This window comes from Balaenoptera ricei, chromosome 18 (assembly GCF_028023285.1).
Source record: "Balaenoptera ricei isolate mBalRic1 chromosome 18, mBalRic1.hap2, whole genome shotgun sequence".
In the NCBI taxonomy this organism is placed as follows: Eukaryota; Metazoa; Chordata; class Mammalia; order Artiodactyla; family Balaenopteridae; genus Balaenoptera; species Balaenoptera ricei.
The window spans coordinates 80,277,656-80,298,524 of NC_082656.1; the positions used below are offsets into that span (position 1 = coordinate 80,277,656).

The 20,869-nt window shown below is 38.8% G+C and overlaps 1 protein-coding gene across 2 annotated transcripts in view; it reads left to right on the forward strand.

Annotated features, from left to right (window-relative positions):
• The window catches only part of MYO16 (myosin XVI), a 554,921-nt gene that overhangs the window by 44,911 nt on the left and 489,141 nt on the right, over positions 1–20,869 (forward strand). Inside the window, exon 1 of one of the 2 annotated variants that reach the window (XM_059902571.1) lies at positions 8,705–8,814. The exons of the other annotated variant lie outside the window; for it this stretch is intronic. Coding sequence (XP_059758554.1) covers positions 8,739–8,814 — 76 coding nt within the window. The 5' untranslated portion in view covers positions 8,705–8,738. Of the gene's footprint in view, positions 1–8,704; positions 8,815–20,869 lie in introns of those variants that run through there. 2 annotated transcript variants of the gene reach the window in all.

A 20,869-nucleotide genomic window follows, 5' to 3' on the forward strand; every position in this document is an offset into this window, starting at 1 on the left:
TCCACTCATCTTTTGGTGATGGTCTTTTATAAACTGAGAAGAGCTCTGGATATTATCTAACAAATGCCAACTTCTCAGACCATACAGATATCTAATTTATGTATTCTATTTTAGCTGCTAGCATTGAACATCTAGCAAGTGTTTAAGTAGTTATTAATCGATTGGCTATTCTTAAAAGAGGATCTTTAAATGTTTGGATTTGTGTGTACTCCTTAAACCATTTCTTCATCAATCATCCCAACAAGCTTTTATCAAGTGCTCATTGGGAACTAAAACAGTAAGAAGTCGAGTAGAATCACAAGCACACAGGTAAGCTGACCTCAGGTGATGTCTGCAGGTATAAGCAGGATGGGTCGGTCCCTGAGGGACAGAGGCTTTCAGATTTTTTTTTATCATGATACACATTAAGTAATACATTTAATGCTGCACCAAACCACAACGCACACACCAAACCACACTGCACATACATATATACACACTTATAACAGAAACATAAGGGTAACTTACAACTGAAATGAGAGTTTCACAGAGCAATACTTGTCTCACTATATGGGACAGACTCTGATATTTTCAAGTCTACTAAGGATGCTGGTTGCTACCCACTACATTGGTTTCACAGTTTGAACAACGCTATTGTGGTTTACTTGAAGTTGGGGACAATAGCCGTTGATTTCTGTCCTCTAAGTGGAAAATGGTATGTTTACTCCAAAACCTTAGAAGAGAAGTTTTCTATTATATAAGTAGAATGGGTGAAAATAAGTAAATAAATTATTCAGGAGAAAGAGTTGAAATGCTTACTCACTCAGCAATCTCTTTATAAAGGCAAGAGGGATTATGCCAGTAAAAACTTGAGTACTACACATGCATTTTCTCTCATTTAACTTTATTGCTGTATAATGATTAAAAGCATGTCTAAAATTGTATATCCATATATAAATATATAGATAGGTAAGTAGATAGACAGATGAGAGATACACACACATACACGCATGTTATCACTCAGTAGGGCTACATTATAATTGGATTGAATCTAGCAGCTAACATCGGGCATCCCCTGAGAATAATAAAGGCAATCTTTTATTAAAGTCTCATTATTTTCATTTTTCTTAAAGAAGGATTCCAAATGTTAGGAGCCTTGCTGCAGTAAAATAAAAAGAATAATAATACTGTGATTTCAGTTTTCCACAAAGAGGGCTTGAATTATTCTCCTAGCAAAGATAGTGACGCCAGGTGTCATAAACCGGTGGGTTCCCTCCTTTTCTATTCAAGGTGTTCATTGTACCAAGTTCGCCAGTTTTATATTGAGGTCAAATTGGCTTTGGCAATTCCTGCTGCGTTCCAGGCTCCCACTGGATTTTGCTTTAGGAACCGTCTCTGGTCTTCTGCCCTCTGCCTTTGGGAGCGTGAGCATCCCTGGTCCTGCTTCCGGAGCCCCACTGTGAATCAGAGGGCACAGCTGCTGACAGCTGCCCGGTATCCTGAGGCAGGGTCCCTCAACAGGGTCTTCTCGAAGAAAATTAGCAGCTGTGGAGAGAATTGGAGAGAATCGCGGAGTGGAGGGCTCTGCTCCATGGGGTGTTTGCAGAGAAAGTGTGTGTCTGAGGGAAGTGAAGGGGGGCGGCATTCTTTGTTGTCCTGCCAGAGCCACCGCCCACCCAGCTTCCAGGCTGGATTGTAAATGCTCTGCCCTCAGGGAGTTTTCCCAGCACCAGCTGGCAGAGCCGGCTCCTTCCTCTGGCTCGTCTGCCCCCCCCCAGGGCTCCCACGTGGGTGGGAACCTGCTTCAGAGACTCCGGATGATGTCCTGGAGCGCAGCAATGTGCCAGAGAACGAAGCAGAGTCCAGGGCAGGTGTCACCTCCGTCCCTTGGCACGGGCTAGATCGTTTTCTCACTTGTTCCTGTTTTGGGGAGCACAGTTTAGTCCTGTGCTGCCTGTCTACACAGACGGATGAAGCAGGGAGCTGATGAGACATTTGATTCTTCTTCACTTTGCATAAACGTTCCCTCAGTAGCACCGTGGGGGGTTGAATTGTGCCCCCCGCAAGCTACATTGAAATCCAATCCCGTACCTCTCTGAACGTGACCTCATTTGGAAGTAGAGTGTTGGAAGAAGTAATTAGTTAAGATGGATCCTTAGAGCATGTCTAATGTGACCCGTCTTTGTAAGAGACACAGACACAGACACAGACACAGAGGAAGACAGCCTTGGGGAGACAGAGGCAGAGAATGGGGTAGTGGCAGCTGCAAACCCAGGATGAGCAAGGATTGGTGGTAGCCCCCAGGAGCTGAGGAAGGCGTGGAAGAGATTCTCCGCTAGTATACCGCCCTGCCGACGCCTTGATTCTGGACTTCTGGCCTCCAGAACTGTGAGAGAATTGTGTTCTGTTTCGAACCACCCAGTTTGTGGCACTTTGCTCTGGTAGCCCTGGGAAACTAATACAAACACATATACCAGAAAGATTCTGTAAGAAAAACAAGGAGCGGTGCCACCATCATTTTAGAGAACTGCCTTTTATCTGAAAGTTTAATATTGTGACCTGTGATTCAACCTGAATGCTAGTGACTTAAACATTGTTCAGGTAAACTACAGACCCTCTCACACCTGTCACAATGATAATACAAGTTAGCTCATGTTCTTTTCATTAGGGCTTTTAGAAGATTTTAGACATGCACCAAAATGTACTCTCTAGCGAAAAGAATTAACCTTAAATTTGCTTTCCTAGTGCTGAATTACCGCTAGTTGGTATTAAAATATCAATTTTAAAATATCAGGCTAAGCGTGAGTGTAAAAGACCCATCTAGAAAGGCGCAGCAATGCCTTTTGCAGGAAGCAGTTCACTCTCTACTGGGGTTGGAACAGCAGAGCTTGGCTGGCCTGTTACCATGTTGCAGTTGCCATGGCAACATCAAACCAATGAATGGACCACCTCCCAGAGACAGGGAGGTGAGTACGTGTGAAATTGATTCCGTTGCACACAGGAATACGCTCAAGCCAAATTTGTCAGGATAGCATTTCTGGTAGGAAACTGCATTTTAAATTATATAGACATGATGAATATGATGTTAAATATTTACTTCGGATATTCTAGTAAAATGGTGTTTGAAAATTAAGTGTGCTATGGAAATTTTATGCTCTTTATATATGCTCTGCACTTGTTTCAGACAACACTGAATTTGTCTTCATTCATCTAAATTTGGATAGCTAAAGCAGAATTTTATATTTGAGATGAATCTTTTAAGTTATGTATCCTTGATGTTAAACTGCTTTTATTTGCTCATTTTAGATTAACATGTTTAGAGAAATGACTTTAGAAAATGTAAATGAAAGTTGTTACTGTATGTTTTTATTTTTAGATAACATCTGTAAAATGTAAATTCCATTTTACATTGAACAGTGTAACATATAAGTAGTCTAAATCAGTGAAAAATGGAAGGTTTGCTATTTTAGTACTTAAGGAGCCCATGGTAAGGCTTTATAAAAATAATTTATTCACATGACATATTACTGAATTGTGTTCAGCACTCATTTTTAGCATGCAGTTATTAATATAGTGTTATTCTAGGTATGAAGTAGGTCTTGAACTTGGTCAATGTAATCCTTATGATAAATGGTTTGTTTTGGGTAATCTGATAAAATAGATGTGGTTTGCTTCCTTTCATTTCTTACTTATAATACATACTTGGCTTTGTCTCCCCGTAAGGTTGCAGAAACTGTACAGAACAGAGAAAGATCTATCTGTGATGTGGTAATTACTGAAATGCCTCCATTAAATGTGGTTCTTATTAACAAAATATATTTATCAGGCATGATCAGTTTGAAATTAGAACATGTCTAACCCCAGGGGCCCGGTTCATGCTAAGAGCTGTCTACTTTCCCATTAGTTCAACTTGGAGAATAGAAGAGCATGACTTGTTTACGTAACAGAAACCAATATTTGCTCTCTTTTATTCTCTTCGCATAGTCTTCCAAGGGCAACGTGCGCCAGATTCTGGCAAAACCCTTGCTGACGATGCATTTCCCCTTGGGCGATAAAATGGAACTCTCTAAACTAAAACAATGCTGCCAGAATATTTTGACTTTCTAACAGTTCCATGTGGATCCATTGATTTTCCTTATGAAAAGATACAAGTGTTTTTTAATTCAAACTGAGGTGAGGTATTATAAAATGTGTTCCCTTTTGCTTCATGATCAACACTGATATTTATTTGAAAACACTGGCACATGAATGTGATGCGGTACATCAAATTGTACTTTGTACTGTCACACATGTGTCCATTCCCATATAAATGCTGTTACCTATTTCTTGTGTGTAAACCCATTTAGACATTTGAGCACCCAGACTTAGGGGAAAAATGCATATTCAAAATACTAAATAAGACAAGCCATTCAAGCAGGTAAATCAAATAAATCCTCTGGTACAAAGTTACTTTGGGAATAATGGTATATTTTCTGGTACGAAGGTAGTAAGTAAGCACTATTCAAAAGGGAATCTCAGGAGACAAGAAAAATGTTTCTAAATACAACCTCACTCCATCAGTGTCTTGATAGCATTTCTGAATCTGGACTCTGTAATCAACCTTCTAGTTTTAATTGCCCAGGTATGCTTTTTCATGGAAGGTACCCCGACTGTCAGAGAACATAAGGAGAGGTAGGAAGTGTAGAAAAAGGGATTATTCATTTTGAAATCACTGTCACGGTACCCACTGGCATATCATTTGCTGCAGATTTTAAGGGTGTGACAATTTATTAGTGATGAGCTCCATTTCTGAGAAACTTACTGTGTATACTGCTTTAGATACTTGCATTTAAAAATGACATTCTAGGGACTTCCCTGGCGGTCCATTGGTTAAGACTTCGACTTCCAATGCGGGGTGTGCGTGCTCGATCCGTGGTTGGGGAACTAAGATCCCACATGCCTCGCGGCCAAAAAACCAAAACATAAAACAGAAGCAATATTGTAACAATTCGATAAAGACTTTAAAACAATAAAAAATGAATAAATAAAAATGACGTTCCAGACAACTGTGATAGTATTTTGGCACACTTATATGGACCAGTGCCGATCCATGGATTTTATTGTTGCTGTTGTTGTTATTGGTCTGTAATAAGTACAGGCATTGACGGAATGTGCCTAGGAATATTCAGACAGTGTGGCGCTGCTGTGACATCCAGGGGACTGGTCGGGACTCATCAGTAGGGACCACATAGGGTACTGCTGAGCCTGTGTGATGCCTTGCAGGTGGTGTGAGCTGCATACGTTAGTAGGACCACACTTTTTAAAAACCATTTTATTGAGATATGGTTGACATGGAAAAAGCCGTAGATATTTAATGTATACAGCTCTACGAGTTTGGGGATAAGTATACATCCATGAAACCATCACCAAAATCAAGGCCACTGAGATATCCATCTCCTCCCAAAGTTTCCTCCTGCTTCCTTTATTATTATTGTTGTTACCATTTTTTGTATGTGTGGTAAGAATACTTAGCATAAGATCTACCCTCTCGGAAAATTTTAAGCATACAATAGACTGTTGTTAGCTGTAGGCACTATGCTGTGGAGTAGACCTCCAGAAATTAATTTTGTGGAACTGAAACTTTGTACCCTTTGACCTTCACCTTCTCATTTGCCCCTCCCCCTAGCCCCTGGCAATCCCCATTCTACGCTCTGCTTCTATGAGTTTGACTTTTTTAGATCCTACCTATAGGTGAGATCATACAGTATTTGTCTCTCTGGGTCTGGCTTATTTCACTTAGCATAATGTTGCAATGTTTTCAAGGTTCATCCTTGTATCATTGTAACATGTATCAGAACTACTTTCCTCTTTAACACTGAGTAATATTCCATTGTACAAATATACTGTATTGACTTCTCCAATTATCAATTGATGGGCATTTGTTCTTCCTCTTTGGCTATTAAGCATAACGTTGCTATATGTAGTCATGTATGAGTTTTTGTGCATGTAGGGTGTCAGTTTCTTTGGGTATGTACTTAGGACTGTAATTTCTGGGTCATATGGTAGCTCCGATTTTAACATTTGAGGAGCTGCCAAACTGTTTTCCAAAGGGACAGCAGCATTTTAATATCCCACTAGCAATGTGTAAGGGTTCTAATATATTCATATCCTCGCCAACACCTATTATTGTGTGAATTGTAGCCACTTTACTGGGTGTGAAGTGGTACCTCGTTGAGGTTGTAATTTGCGTTTCCCTAATCACTAATCATGTACAGAGTCTTTTCATGTGCCTGTTGGCCAGTTGTATATCTTCTCTGGAGAACTGTCTATTCATATCCTTTGCCCATTGTTTACTTGGGTTGCCTTTTTATTGTCAAGTTGTAAAGGTTCTTTTTACAGCATTCTGGATACCAGTCCCTTATATGTTTTGCAAATATTTTCTCCCATTATGTTGGTCATCTTTTCGCATTATTGATGGTATCAACTACATGACAAAAGTTTTAAATTTTGCTGTAGTCCAAATTATCTCCTTTTTTTGCCACTTGTGCTTTTGGTGTCATATCTAAAAAAACCATTGTCCAATTCAAGGCCACAAAGATCTATGCCTACATTTTCTTCTGAGAGTTTCATAGTTTTAGCTCTTACGTTTAGGTCTATGAGTCTGTGATCCATTTTGAGATAATTTTTGTGTATGGTGTAAGGAAGGAGTCCGACTTTATTCTTTTGTGTGTGGATACTAAGTTTTTCAGTATCACTTGTTAAAAACCTATTCTTTCCTATTTGCACCTTTGTCAAAATTTAACTGACCATAAATGTAAGGGTTTATTTATGGACTCGCAGTTATATTTCATTGACCTTTATGTCTGTCCTTATGCCAGTACCACACTGTCTTGATTACTGTCGCTGTTCAGTAAGTTTTGAAATTGCTAATGTGAGCTCCCTAACATTGTTCTTTCTTTTAAGATTGTTTTGGCTAGTCTGGGTCCTTGCCTTTTCATATAAATTTTATGATCAGCTTACCAATTTCTTCACAATAGTCTGATAGAATTTTGATAGAGTTTGTGTTGAATCATTGTGTAGATCATTCTGGGGAATATTGCCATCTTAATAATATTTTGGCTTTCCATCCATGAACATGGAATGTCCATTTATTACAAGTTCTTTCAACAATGTTTTGCAGGTTTTATTGTACAAATCTTGGACTTTTATTATATTTATTTCTAAGCATTTTCATTATTTTTGTTGCTATTATAGATTTTTTCCCTTATTTTATTTTGATTTGTTCATTATTAGTGCACAGAAATATAATCGATTTTTGTATGCTGATCTCGTACCCTGAAAACTTGCTGAATTCAATTATTAGTTCTAATAGATTTTTTTTTTGTATGGATTGCTTAAGATTTTCTTTATACAAGAGGATACCTTTTGTTGTTAGAGACAGATTTACTTCTTTCTTTCCAATCTGGATGCCTGTTATTTCCTTTTATTGTCTTATTGTCCTGGCTGGAACCTCCATTACAGGGTTGAATAGAAGTGGTGAGAGCAGACATCCTTGTCTTGTTTTGATCTTCAAAGGAAAACTTTTAGGTTTTCATCATTAAATATGATACTAGCTCTGAGTTTTTTGTGGATGTCCTTTATCGGATTGAGGAAGTTCCCTTCTCTTCCTAGTTTGTTGAGTGTTTTTAACAAGCATGTTGTTGGATTTTGTCAAATGCTTCTCTGTGTCTATTGCAATGATCATATGGCTTTTGTCCTTTATACTATTAATATGGTGTATTGCATTGATTTCTTTTTACATGTTCAACCAACTTTGCATCCTTGGTATAAATCCTACTGGACCATGGTGTATAATCGTTTTTATATGTTTCCAAAGTTCATATGCTTATATTTTGTTGAGGATTTTTTTTGCATCTATATTCTTAAAACACTTGTCTGTAGTTTTCTTTTCTTGTGATGTCTACTTTGTTTTGGTAATACTGGCCTCATAGAATGAGTTGGGAAGCATTTTCTCTTCTTTCATTTTTTGGATTTTTTTGTGAAGAATTGGTATTACTTCTCCCTTAAATGTTTGCTCTAATTCCCAAATGAAGCCAGATGGGCCTGGGAAGCTAACAGTTAAGGCTAGATTTTTGTACCTGTTTGCCTACTTTGGGTACAAGAGTCTGAAATACTTTGTAAGTTCCACCAAGTCCATGTATATGTCTGAGATAATAATATAGGCAGTGTTTATTTAACTCAGGACTTTATGAAAATTTAAAAAATACATGGAGAATGATCATATCTGTTTATGATTATAAATGGCATGGTTATGGCTAAGAGCTTTGCCTCTTTGTTGATCTTGTATCTATTATTCTGTTTTGCAGCTAAGCTCTTCAGTGATTTTGTACCGAGATTAGGGCTTTCCTTTGAGAGGGCCATTATTTTGAATTAAAACATCTCTTGGGTCTATTAGTCACTTGCTTAAAGTTGTCTTTGAGGACAAAGCATTTATCAAAAACATTCTAAGGAAGTCTAAGGTGACACTGACAGGTTATTGTAATTTTGGTTTTTGCTATAAGTACATATGAGTAAGTCCAGATCTGATTATTTCAGGTTTTAATATTACTAAGGCAAAAGGGGGAAAAAAAAGATATAACGAGGCAAGCAGTTTGTGCTGTATTTCCCATTATTTTTTTTCTTCAGGCCCTAAGAAAATACTTCTTTGATGACTGAATCTCTGTGAGCTGTGGAAGTCTAGGAGTTGGCTCAACGGTTAAGGATAAGAGGATCCAGTGAAGATGAAAGCAAGGGCATCAGAGGATGGTTCAGAACTGAGGATTAGCCCCGGGAGGAAAAAGAGACAAAATTGTCAAGGTTGGTAAACTGCGGAGAGTAGAAAAAATAAAATCAGTGCCAAGCTGGGAAGGATTTCGGATGTTTAAGTCATGATATTGAAACTGATTTGAGAAATTTCTATAATAATAAAAGACTAATCAGGAGTGTTGCGGGGAATTATAATTTAAGGTTTTTGTTAGTCGTATGCTGAGAGTGAAACATATTTGAAAAGATTTCAAGTATTCAGGACATGGAAGAATAGAAGAGGTGCAGCATGGTAGGTTTTAGCTTCACACCTGCATAGAGGTTTGTGTATTTCAAAAGAAAACCAAGTAAGGTATCTAGTGCTTTTTTGTTTCTGAAAACAAAATTGGCTACTTGCAAATTCTTGTGTAATTATTTCTAAGTGTTTTCATTATTTTTGTTGCTATTGTAAATAGATGTCCTTCCTAATTTCATTTTGATTTGTTTATTATTAGTGCACAAAAACATAATTGATTTTAGTATGTTGATCTTGTACTCGGCAAACTTGCTGAATTCAATTACTCTTAAAGATTTTTTTGTACGGATTTCTTAGAATTTTCTATATACAAGATGATGTCTTTTGTTGATAGAGGTAGTTTTATTTTTCCTCTCCAGTCTGGATGCCTGTTATTTCCTTTTAGTGTCTAATTGTCCTGGCTGGAATCTCCATTACAATGAATAGAAGTGGTGAGAGTAGACATCCTTGTCTTGTTTTGTTCTTCGAGGGAAAACTTTCAAGGTTTCACCATTAAGTATGATGCTAGCTCTGGGTTTTTTGAAAATGTTCTTTATCAGAAAGTTCCCTTCTCTTCCTAGTTTGTTGAAAGTTTTTAACACGGAATGTTGTTGCATTTTATCAAATGCTTCTCTCTGTACGTTGCAATGATCATGTTTTTTTTGTTGTTGTTGTTTTTGTCCTTTATACTATGAAACTATGGTGTGTTGCGTGGTTTTCTTTTCATGTGTTAAACCAGCTTTGCATTCCTGGGATAAATCCTACTTGATCATGGTATATAATCCTTTTTATATTTTTCCAGATTTCATTTGCTTATAATTGTTGAGAATTTTTTTGCGTTGATATTTGTAAAACACCTGTCTATAGTTTCCTTTCTTTTTTTAAAAAATTTTATTTATTTATTTATTTATTTATTTATTTATGGCTGTGTTGGGTCTTCGTTTCTGTGCGAGGACTTTCTCTGGTTGTGGCAAGCGGGGGCCACTCTTCATCGCGGTGCGCGGGCCTCTCACTGTCGCGGCCTCTCTTGTTGCGGAGCACAGGTTCCAGACGCTCAGGCTCAGTAGTTGTGGCTCACGGGCCTTGTCGCTCCGCGGCGTGTGGGATCTTCCCAGACCAGGGCTCGAACCCGCGTCCCCTGCACCGGCAGGCAGATTCTCAACCTCTGCGCCACCAGGGAAGCCCTATAGTTTCCTTTCTGACTGAGCTGGAGAAAGTTTTAGTTGCAAGAACCAAGCATCCCTGTAGTATCAATATTCCACTGAGCATGCAGGTTCCTTGATGGGAAATCATGAAATAAACTTTAAAAGAAATAAATAAATTTTATCTCCCACTAAACTAAGGTTAAATATACTTAGTGAAGACAGTGTGTCCTTTGTTGCTGGATGAAAATTCTGACGGGCTAGATGACTTTTCTGGTAACTCTTAAGCAACAGAAAGAGCCATATCACTTTAATTCTCAGTAAAGTTTCAATTCATTAACTTAAAATGTCCAGTGCCAGAAAGTCATCAGTATTTCTAAGCTGCCTTAAAGTGAAATCTTCTCCCTTCCTGAAGTTGGGCCCTGCTGAATGTTATTATAAGAGAAAGAGAGAGAATGAAAGATTCTTTCTTTTCCTTCAAGAGTTTCTTCTTCCCCAGTTTGTTAAACATAGTGTGTAATCACAGCAGGTGCTACGTCTGTGACTAGAGACAGGTTTAATTCAAGAATTAAAATACTAATAATACTACGTGTAACTGCCATTTGAAAAGTGGGAACTAGACAGTGAGAAACTTGTTTCTAACACAGCTTTCCAACTGCAATCCATTTAACAGTTGAAACCCAAATGGGAATTATTACACAAAGTAAAATATCATGGCAGCTGCCCACTGAAGACTTTGAAACTAGAAATGACCACTTAGAAAACACATGTTATCAATGAGGCACGCGACCTGTATGTCCGTATCTCTCTTTGTGGGATTGGTTCCGTTGTAAAGCATTCGTTTTCTAAGAGAGCTGCCAGTATTCCTACCAGGGCTCATAATCATCCAGAAGTGCTTCAAGTTTCCTGCCGAGACGTCTGCTTGCATCAAACCTCTGGCATCCTGATGTCCATGCAGTTTTTCACATTCAGCTTCAGAATGTGTGTGCTACTGGTCTGGGTATTCATCACTGAGAGCTGTGTGAGCTTTCAAGTCATGTTCTCACCTTCCAGCTCCTTTGCTTTCTTCTCGCTCCCCTGGCATGATTATCATTCTGACTGTGTGTGTTAGGTGTTATGTTTCCAGCTCATTGTATATTTGTTATTCCAACATCAGAACGTTGCAAACGTAGTTTCTGAGGAATCATATCTCTAAAGTTTTATTGCACTTAGGATTTACGGTAAATTCAAAAGGGGTTAATAATATTATTTTTTTTTTCCTGGAGTTCTGAGGACTCTTTGTAACCAAAGTCTCATTTCCCTTGGGGTCTGCCTTAGTATGAAGTACTGACCCAGAGCTGGCATGCAATAATAATAAATAAAGCCAGAACCTAAGAATGCGGGTCGTTACATGGCTTTCTAACAAGCAGTCTGAGCCCATCCACTTTTGCTGCCCAACCGAATTCCTAAAATTAAAAAAAAAGAGCCTATGATGAAAATCGATAAATACGACTAAAGAAGGAGCTGATATGTACAACCTAAATGGAGCAAAAGTGTATAAAAGAGCTGTTTTGCTTTCTTTGAAGAAGTTCCTTGATGGAAGAGGAAACTATCAAATTACCTTCTTTATGGATCCGTCTTTCTTTCCTCCCTCCCTCTGCATTATTTAGGGTCAGGTTCAGCAGCACGTGGTAGAGAGCGCCAAACTAGCCCGGTTTAACCAGGAGAGACCTTTGTGACTCTACCACGTGCAAGTCTAGAAGAGTCAGCTGGCTCAGAGCCACGGTCCTCAGGGAACATCTCTCCAGCTCACGGCCACGCTGTCTTCAGCATGTGGCCCTGGTCCCGGCAACAGGGTGTACAAAGGATGAAGACAAAACGGGCAAAGAGCCGGAACCGGATACTGAGTAAGGGAGGTCCTGGAAATCGCCACAACTTCTGTCCCGTCGGTCGTAACTTAGTCACATCTTCCAGCAAGGCGAACTGCAAAGTGTAGTTTTGATGGGGCAGCTGTGTGCAGGGGCACAAGTGCTGTCACCATCTGAAAAGAGAGTGTGGTCTCTGCCACCACTCTTCTCTTAGAGGCAGCGTGATTGTACTTAACAGCAGGGGTTGGAATACCGATTTTGCCACTTTTCTCTTTTAGCCTGAGGTCCTCAACCGTGAGATGGGGACCAGACCTCTTTCTCAGAATTACTGGAAGGTTAAAATGCAAGGCCGTGTGTAAAACACTGAATACGGTATTATTTATCAGTAAATCGTGGAAGTGATCATGTGAGCGGCTCAAGCCCATCTCTGTCGTGCTTCCCTGACTTGCCGGTTCAGAGTGGTTTTTCTCAGCTGCACTGCTTCCTGGTCCCAGTTCCACATCCTCCTCCCTCTAAACCCTTGCCTCTGCTTCTGTCTCCTTCATCCCACCCTCCTCTCTTCTCTACCCTCCCTGTCTCCATCTCACCCCAATCCCCTTCCTTCTCCTTTCATTTTGCCCTCTCTCTCTCTCTCTTTCCCCCTTCCCGCCCCCCTTCCTCCTCCCTCATTCCATCCTCCTGGACCAACCACTCACTTCCCTCCCTCTTTCTTTCCCCTGCCTCCCAGTTCTGGGGTAGTAACTATTGTGATGTGAGTCAGTAGAGAAAACAAGTAAAGCAGGATAAGGCAAAATACTGCCCTCCAACTGCCCACAGTGTGTAGGTAACCACACAATTACAAAATAACGTGTTCTAGTTGTAGTCTCGGATCTACAGGTTTAAACTCCACTGAGGGGTAGCCTTGGGGGGGCGTATCACGACAAGTGATGTTTGTGCTGGATCTCGAATGCTGGATAGGATTTTATGCCCCCTGGTGAGAGGCTTGGGGGAAGGGGAGACAGAGGTCACAGTTTGCACAAATAGGTAGAGAAATCAAGGGAGAATTGAAGTTTGGACTCTTGGTGGGAATGTAAATTGGTACAGCCGCTATGGAGAACAGTATGGAGATTCCTTAAAAAACTAAACATAGAGTTGCCATATGATCCAGCAGTCCCACTCCTGGGCATATATCTGGAGAAAACTCTAATTCGAAAAGATACATGCACCCCAATGTTCATAGCAGTGCTATTTGCAATAGCTAAGACATGGAAGCAACCTAAATGTCTATGGAAAGATGAATGGATAAAGAAGATGTGGTACATATGTACAATGGAATACTACTCAGCCATAAAAAAGAGTGAAATAATGCCATTTGCAGCTACATGGATGGACCTAGAGATTATTGTACTAAGTGAAGTAAGTCAGACAGAGAAAGACAAATACCATATGATATCACTTATATGTGGAATCTAAAATATGACACAAATGAACTTATTTACAAAACAGAAATAGAGTCACAGACATAGAAAACAGACTTACGGCCACGAAAGGGGAAAGGGGGTGGGGGAAGAATAAATTTGGAGTTTGGGATTAACAGATACAAACTGCTATATATAAAATAGATAAACAACACGTGTAGACGGGTATAGACAGGGCTGGGTCTGGGCTGGATTTGGCCCATGGGCAGAGCTTACACCAACCTATTGAGAAACTTGTCCTTCGTCTGTCTTTGGTAAATACATTTTACTGGCAAGCTGATACTCCCATTAATTTAAGTATTGTCTATGGCTGCTTTTGTGATTTTGTAACAGAAACTGGGTAGACCACAAAATCCAAAAAAACTTACTGTCTGCCTTTTGACCTAAGAAGTTTTCCAGCCCTTGATCTAGAGTTTGGTCACTTGAAGCTGTGGCATAAGCAATTTGAGTTTCAAAAAATTATTTTGGAACTGTTATGGCGAACTTCTTAGAGCAAGGAAACTGTTAGAGAGTTTTGCGGTATAGATAATAGAGATCGAGGACACTGGCTGTGTGTAATTATGATTGGGGATGTAAGGAAGAATCAAGGTTCTGTTTTTAGGGGATAAGAGCAAAATTGACATTTTTAAGAAAACAGAATTGAGAGGTGTACATGTTCTCTTGCAGTTGCATGTATAGAATTTTGCATATATGGAAGTCATGTGATTAATCTATGTGGCAAGAAAAAACGTTCTATCAAAAATGATAACATCATCTGTCAATTGATTAAGATCCAATTTAAATCACTTTCCAATTGCTCTTCATTTAATTTATATTTCTAAGCTGCAAAGAAACTGCATTTCTGCTGTGATATAGATACTTCTATTTAGAGGCTAAATAACATTACAAGGACTTATTTGAAATCAAGGTACAAACACTTGAGCTTTCCCCAGGCATTGGCTACAAAATTTTATGTAGTAGGTGCCCTAGGATGCAAATGTTAATATTCTTTTAAGAATCACATGGTTGATTTTGACATAGAAATGTTGGTCTTGGCAGTTCTTTCCAGGAGCATATTATAATGTGTTATTCCAGTTTTTCATGCTCCTTCCAACATGCTGGCAACCGCAGGCAGTATTTTCTCTCTAGCGACCTTGGTTTCAGCACCAGCGCCCTCTACCAACCTTCTACCCCAATTCTAGGGGTTATAACTGCATCTTGCTGTTGCTACCTCTGTTTGATACTTTAGTATTTCCTTTTGATCTTTTCAGTCCTTGGATGTCTCATGACGGGTTCTTTACATCTAATTCCCTGGAGACAGCAGCTGGTGTGGCTCTGTCTCCCGGTAGGCGCTGACTGACACACCCACCCTCTCTTGTCCCTACCACTTACATCATGGGGCTGGAGGGGTGCTTGATGGAGGATTCTTTTACCCTCTTACGCTCCGTGGGGCAGGGGCAGAGGGGAGAGGTTAGGATCTTTCACTGGGGCTGGAGGTCACTATTTGAGGAGATGCGCTCATGAGTGAAGAGAATCATGTCCAAGAAAGTCGTCAAAGCCAAAGGCTTGAGTCAAGTATTGTTGAGGGTCTGCTGGGATGGGTCTAGCCAGCTTGTGCTGCCATGTGTGAAGAGTTGCCACACCTAAGAGATTGAGGGTTGATTTTCTGGGATGTTAGGAAACATTCAGGAAAGTGCTATTCTCCCCCAGTAACTTGTTTTTGGGAAGCAGGGAGTACAGAGTCATGACGCCCAGAATAGTTACTTGTGGGAGCTGGGAGGCTAGGGAAACGCACAGGTGATATAACACAGCCCATTAGAGACGTAAAGGGGAGAGAGGTCCAAGGGGACCTGCTGGGCGTCTTGGGACCTGGGAACACAGTGGTGGCCCATGCTCCATGCCATTCGTTATTTGCAGTTAAGACTGTGTATCCACATTGATGTGGACCTAGCTTGTATCTTTTGCTTGGGTCACCTGGAGTCTTTTCACCAATCACCATTGCCTCTGGGACAAACTCAGGAACTCAAATTAGCAGCCACTGGACATTTAGTATCTACAAGGATAATCCCAAAGGGCAGTCAGTTGGATCCTGGAAGAGAAGCCAGTCTTTATGCACCTTAGACTGAGGAGGATTCATGTTGCTAACTGAATAAATGCTGAAGGCAAGTTTTCAGGCTCTCTCCCAAAGAAGAGAAGGCTATACAGCTGTCCCTCTGTATCTGTGGGGGACTGGTTCCTTCTCTCTAGTTGGAACAATTCACTCACATCAGGACATTTTAAAATAAAACTAATAAAGGTGTTCAAATTAACGCTATGGTTTGCGTATACTGATTTGTATACATGGACATTTTGACGTAGGGCTTTCCTGAGCACAAGTCCACAGATTGGCAGGCCAGGTGTCTGTCTTCGCTGAATCATACCCAGATTACATACCCTGTGATCTCGAGGTTTAAAATTCTTCAGGTCAACCTAGAACTGAAAGACACGCATGCAACAGTTTGAATGCAGAGTCTTTCTAGGTAATATGAATTTCCCCTCAAACATTAAAGTTGTTTGACCTCCAACTAACTGGACAGTATTCACTTGGGCAGCTTTGTGTTTGCAAAGTATTAAGCTTAGTTTTCATCATGATAACCCTATTAGTACCAGTTTATCTGTTTATTTAGTTAAATTAGGTAACCATAACAAGTACAAAAGGCACATCCATATTTGGGGCTAGGTCATGCACTCTTGGCGAGCTCCCATCTCTGCAGGTGGGAAGAGAATTCTCCAGGCTGACGGTGGTTAGGGTGCCACAAACGTGGATGAAGATGTTTCACAGAGAGAAGGGGGGCATCCAGTGAAGGGAAACCGGTTAACAACTTCTCCTAGAGTAGCCTCTTGTTTGGCACAATTTAGCCATACAGAAAATAATACATAAATGTCTTTAACATGTAGGCTGTATAGACAGTCTAAGAATATTGATGAACGTAAACGTATTTACGTATTTAACACATTTTTTTTTCTAAAATGCATTTCAAAATTCTCTTTTCTATATGGCAGAAGATGTGAGTGGTATTTTAATCAAATTGACCTTCCATGGGCTGAATATATAATTGCCTCTTGATAAATACAATTAAGACAATAAATGTAATCATTTTAGGTCATCATTTTCGAGTACCTATTTCAGGTGAGTGAAAGATACACAAGAACTTATTAAGATTATTTATGATCCACTAGAGTCATGTGGCGAAAATGAAATATATGTTACCTAACACACATTTCTAAAAGTAGAATCACATCCTACTAATGAGAATATCATTAGAGATGTTGGTTGAAATTCTTTTGGACTGTTGGGACCCTAAGTTGTATACAGATGACGTACCACGTATAATATGCAAGCTAAATTGAACAAAAATATTCAAACTCTGTTACTATCTAATTCTTGTTCGAAGATGTTTTCCAGTAATTGAGGTGTCTTTTTTCTACCTATAAACCTCAACCTTTCTTCTTGCTTATTTTTGTATATAATGCCTGTATTTCTTATTATCATGTTCCCACTAGGGTTTACTCTTTTTCTGCCCTTTCTCATGGGGTAGCCCTGGGCAACATTCCAAAGTAGGCTTAGTATGTCAGCGCTGTTAGAATCAAGTGAAGCTGTTTAAACGCTTCCCGCATTCCCAGTGTGTTTATTGAACTAATGCATATTCATTGTTTCCGTTTGAGAGACTGTAAATCATTTAGATACAATCAACTGCAGTTTCAGTATGTTTTCTGTGTACCATTAAGGCCATTCCAGGATAAGATGAAGACCTAAAATTTTTACCTAATTTTTTAATGTAAATTCATTCAGATTCCCCAGTACTTTTCATCATGATGTTTTGGTTTTCCGGACTTGCTCTTGAAGGTTTGTGACTATTTCAGATTCAAAGAGATGACAGAACGTGGTGAAGCCATATTGAACTTAGTGGTAAAACACCGCCACGTCGTTTGTGCCTTACTCTTGACCTTGCATCTCAGCGACTTTCCGTCCTGTCCCGTCCCACAATTAACGCATTCAGCCTGTTCTCCACGAGGCATTTGCACAGATACTGGGAGTATGAAGTGAAATAGACAAATGTCCTAAACTTGAGGATTTTTAAGGAGAAGGAGGTTGTTCCAACCAGGAGAGGGACACCCTTATTCATCACCCAGCCCCATCCCCAAACCCAGTCAGGGGAACCAGGAAGATATTTAAGCAGATTTCAATTCATAGTGTAAATATTAGGAAACAGTGTTGTGGGACCAGACAGCAGGGACAATTACCAAGCGTTCTTGTATGTCTGCTGTTTTGGGAGATTGCTTCCATGCCATGTGAAGGCTGAGCTGAATTTTGAGGACTGAATAGAGACGGGCCAAATAAAGGATGTGAGTGTGTGCGGTGGGGATGTGGTCAGGGTGGAGACCAAGGTCCTTCATCCAAAAAGAAGACAGGCTTGCATTAAGCAACATGATGGTGAATAGAGTCATTGCCTAAAAGTTTATGGATTTTTTGGGTGAAGAATGATTAAAATATTACCTTCTTTGTTGATCTCTAGAATTATAGGGTCATCTACCCCAAATGGGATCATGTATGGAGAATCATTTTATTTTATTTATTTATTTTTGAAATAAATTTATTTTATTTTTAATTTTATTTATTTTTGGCTGCGTTGGGTCTTCGTTGCTGTGCGCGGGCTTTCCCTAGTTGCGGCGAGCGGGGGCTACTCTTTGTTGCGGTGTGCGGGCTCTAGGCGCACGGGCTTTAGTAGTTGTGGCATGGGGGCTCAGTAGTTGTGGCTTACGGGCTCTAGAGCGCAGGCTCAGTAGTTGTGGCACACGGGCTTAGTTGCTCCGCGGCATGTGGGATCTTCCCGGACCAGGGATCGAACCCGTGTCCCCTGCACTGGCAGGCGGATTCTTAACCACTGTGCCACCAGGGAAGTCCCGAAAATCATTTTAAAAAACACTAAATTGCAATAATTTTACAATGTTCAGCTTTAATGTTGGTATTTTAGATTCAGAAAATGTTATCGGTCAAGTTTAAGAGTAAATATTGGAATATTAAAGAAAACATTCAAAGAGAAATAATCTTTGAAGATTGTATGGTATGTGTTTTGGCTGTTACATTTTAAACAAAGTGATAGGAGCAATAGTGATTGTCTTGTTTTCATTTTTGCTTTTTACAAAAATGTAGGTAGGATTTTTCTTTTGCACACATTTACTTTCTTCATATTTTTGATCAAAGAAGGTCTAGGATGTAATACAAGAGCTACTTTTGGGAGCATATCTGTAAATCATCCTGGGGATGGAAAAAGGACCCATACGTCAAGTTGACAAGGTTGATGGCATATTCCCTTGAATTCCTGTATTCAGATGCAAAGGGTTCTAGAAGAGAGATTACTCAGACAGAAAGCTTCCCTGTTCATAATTAGAATATTCTTTTGGGTTGCTAAAATTTAAATGTTAGTGCATTGTACATTTGAAGCCTGTATTTCAGTATGAATATCACAAGTAAGCAAAATGGACTTGAAATATTATAATCCAGTGATATATTATTATATTTGAATAGTTAGGAAGGTGGTATATTTTCTTTTTGTTATTTTTTCACAGAGACTAATTCCATAATTATTTTAAATGAAATTATGGCCTATATTATTGCATTTACCTGGGTAAATATGGAAGAAGATTTAGTGAATGAAAATGGATCTGTTGACAAAGTGCTGGGATGATGAATGATAATTTACTCATTTTTGGATTTTTTATTCCTCTGTAATTTTTCTAAATTGCAAAGCTGATTCTGGCACAGTGAAGAAAATTTGGAAAACAACAATAAGAAAAATGAAGGAATTAAAACCACTGTCAATATCACAGTAACTGCTAGCTTTTTGGTACTTATCCACCCAGTCTTTAAAAAAAATTATTTTACATACAAGATATACATTAGATAATGTAAATATTGAATCATTTTTTGGTAACTTGCTTTTTCACATCATTTATTGTACTGTTTGATTTAATTAAAAATACTTTAAACTCCTATTGAGAAAGCATTATCGGAACATGACAAATTAGAATTCAAAGCAAGGAGTGAATCTCTGAGTTGTATTCTCTATTAAAATCAATTTTGAATCGATTTTAGTGCATATAATTGGATAAAGTTGTTTGCACTATCTATGATTTCTGATAAAATATTATTTGAAGTCTGGTATATGTTCATTAGAGGAACTTTAGACTAAATTTAGCGACTCAGCTATAACAATTATTACCATTACTCCTGACTTAAGTTTAATATTTTTAAAGAGTAATAATAAATTGATTTCCAGTCTTAGTGTTTGTCCAGTAGAGGTACAATTTATCAGTATATTTAAGGTGAAGTCTCAAATTCAATGGGTTTTCCCTCCTTTGCTCTGTAATAAATTGTTATTTAGTTATGAGCGAGACATTCATTTTCTCTTGTGGTTTATGTTTGAACTGAGAGTAATAGTGAACCATTAGGAAGGTATTCTAGGGGATGTTATTAATTGGATTTATTTGAGCTTAGATTTATATTTAGATAAAAGTCAAAATAATTGTTTTCCCCAAATTATTGTGAATTAAAGGATGCAGCAATAATTCAGTTGCTATTTATAATAATGCTTAATCTTCCACTTATTATTTTAAACTCGCTGAGACTCAGACTGTAAACTGAGATAGATGAATTGTTGGAGGATTCAAAGAGTTAACATAGAAATGTTTCTAGAATTGATCCTGGCACAGAGTAAACACTCAGTTATCACTATCTTAAATAATACTACAGTTAAGAAATGTAATAAGTTATGTACTTGCATATGTGATATACACATAAAAAAAACACACATACCCCAGATATAGTAAGAAGAGGTTATTTTAAAAATATACTAATTTATAGTAAATGAATAAAGAGCAATATGTAGATTTGAACGAAATGAAAAAGAGCAAAAATGTTTATAAGTAACCATTTTACACTGAAAGTGAAGAAATAACCTTTCTTTTTAAAAATTTTTAAATTTAATTTTATTTATTTTTTTATACAGCAGGTCCTTATTAGTCATCAATTTTATACACATCAGTGTATACATGTCAATCCCAATTGCCCAATTCATGCCACCACCACCCCCTCCCCTCCGCCGCTTCCACCCTTGGTGTCCATACGTTTGTTCTCTACATCTGTGTCTCAATTTCTGCCCTGCAAACTGGTTCATCTGTACCATTTTTCTAGGTTCCACATATATGCGTTAATATACGATATTTCTTTTTCTCTTTCTGACTTACTTCACTCTGTATGACAGTCTCTAGATCCATTCACGTCTCAACGAATGACCCAATTTCCTTCCTTTTTATGGCTGAGTAATATTCCATTGTATATACGTACCACATCTTCTTTATCCATTCGTC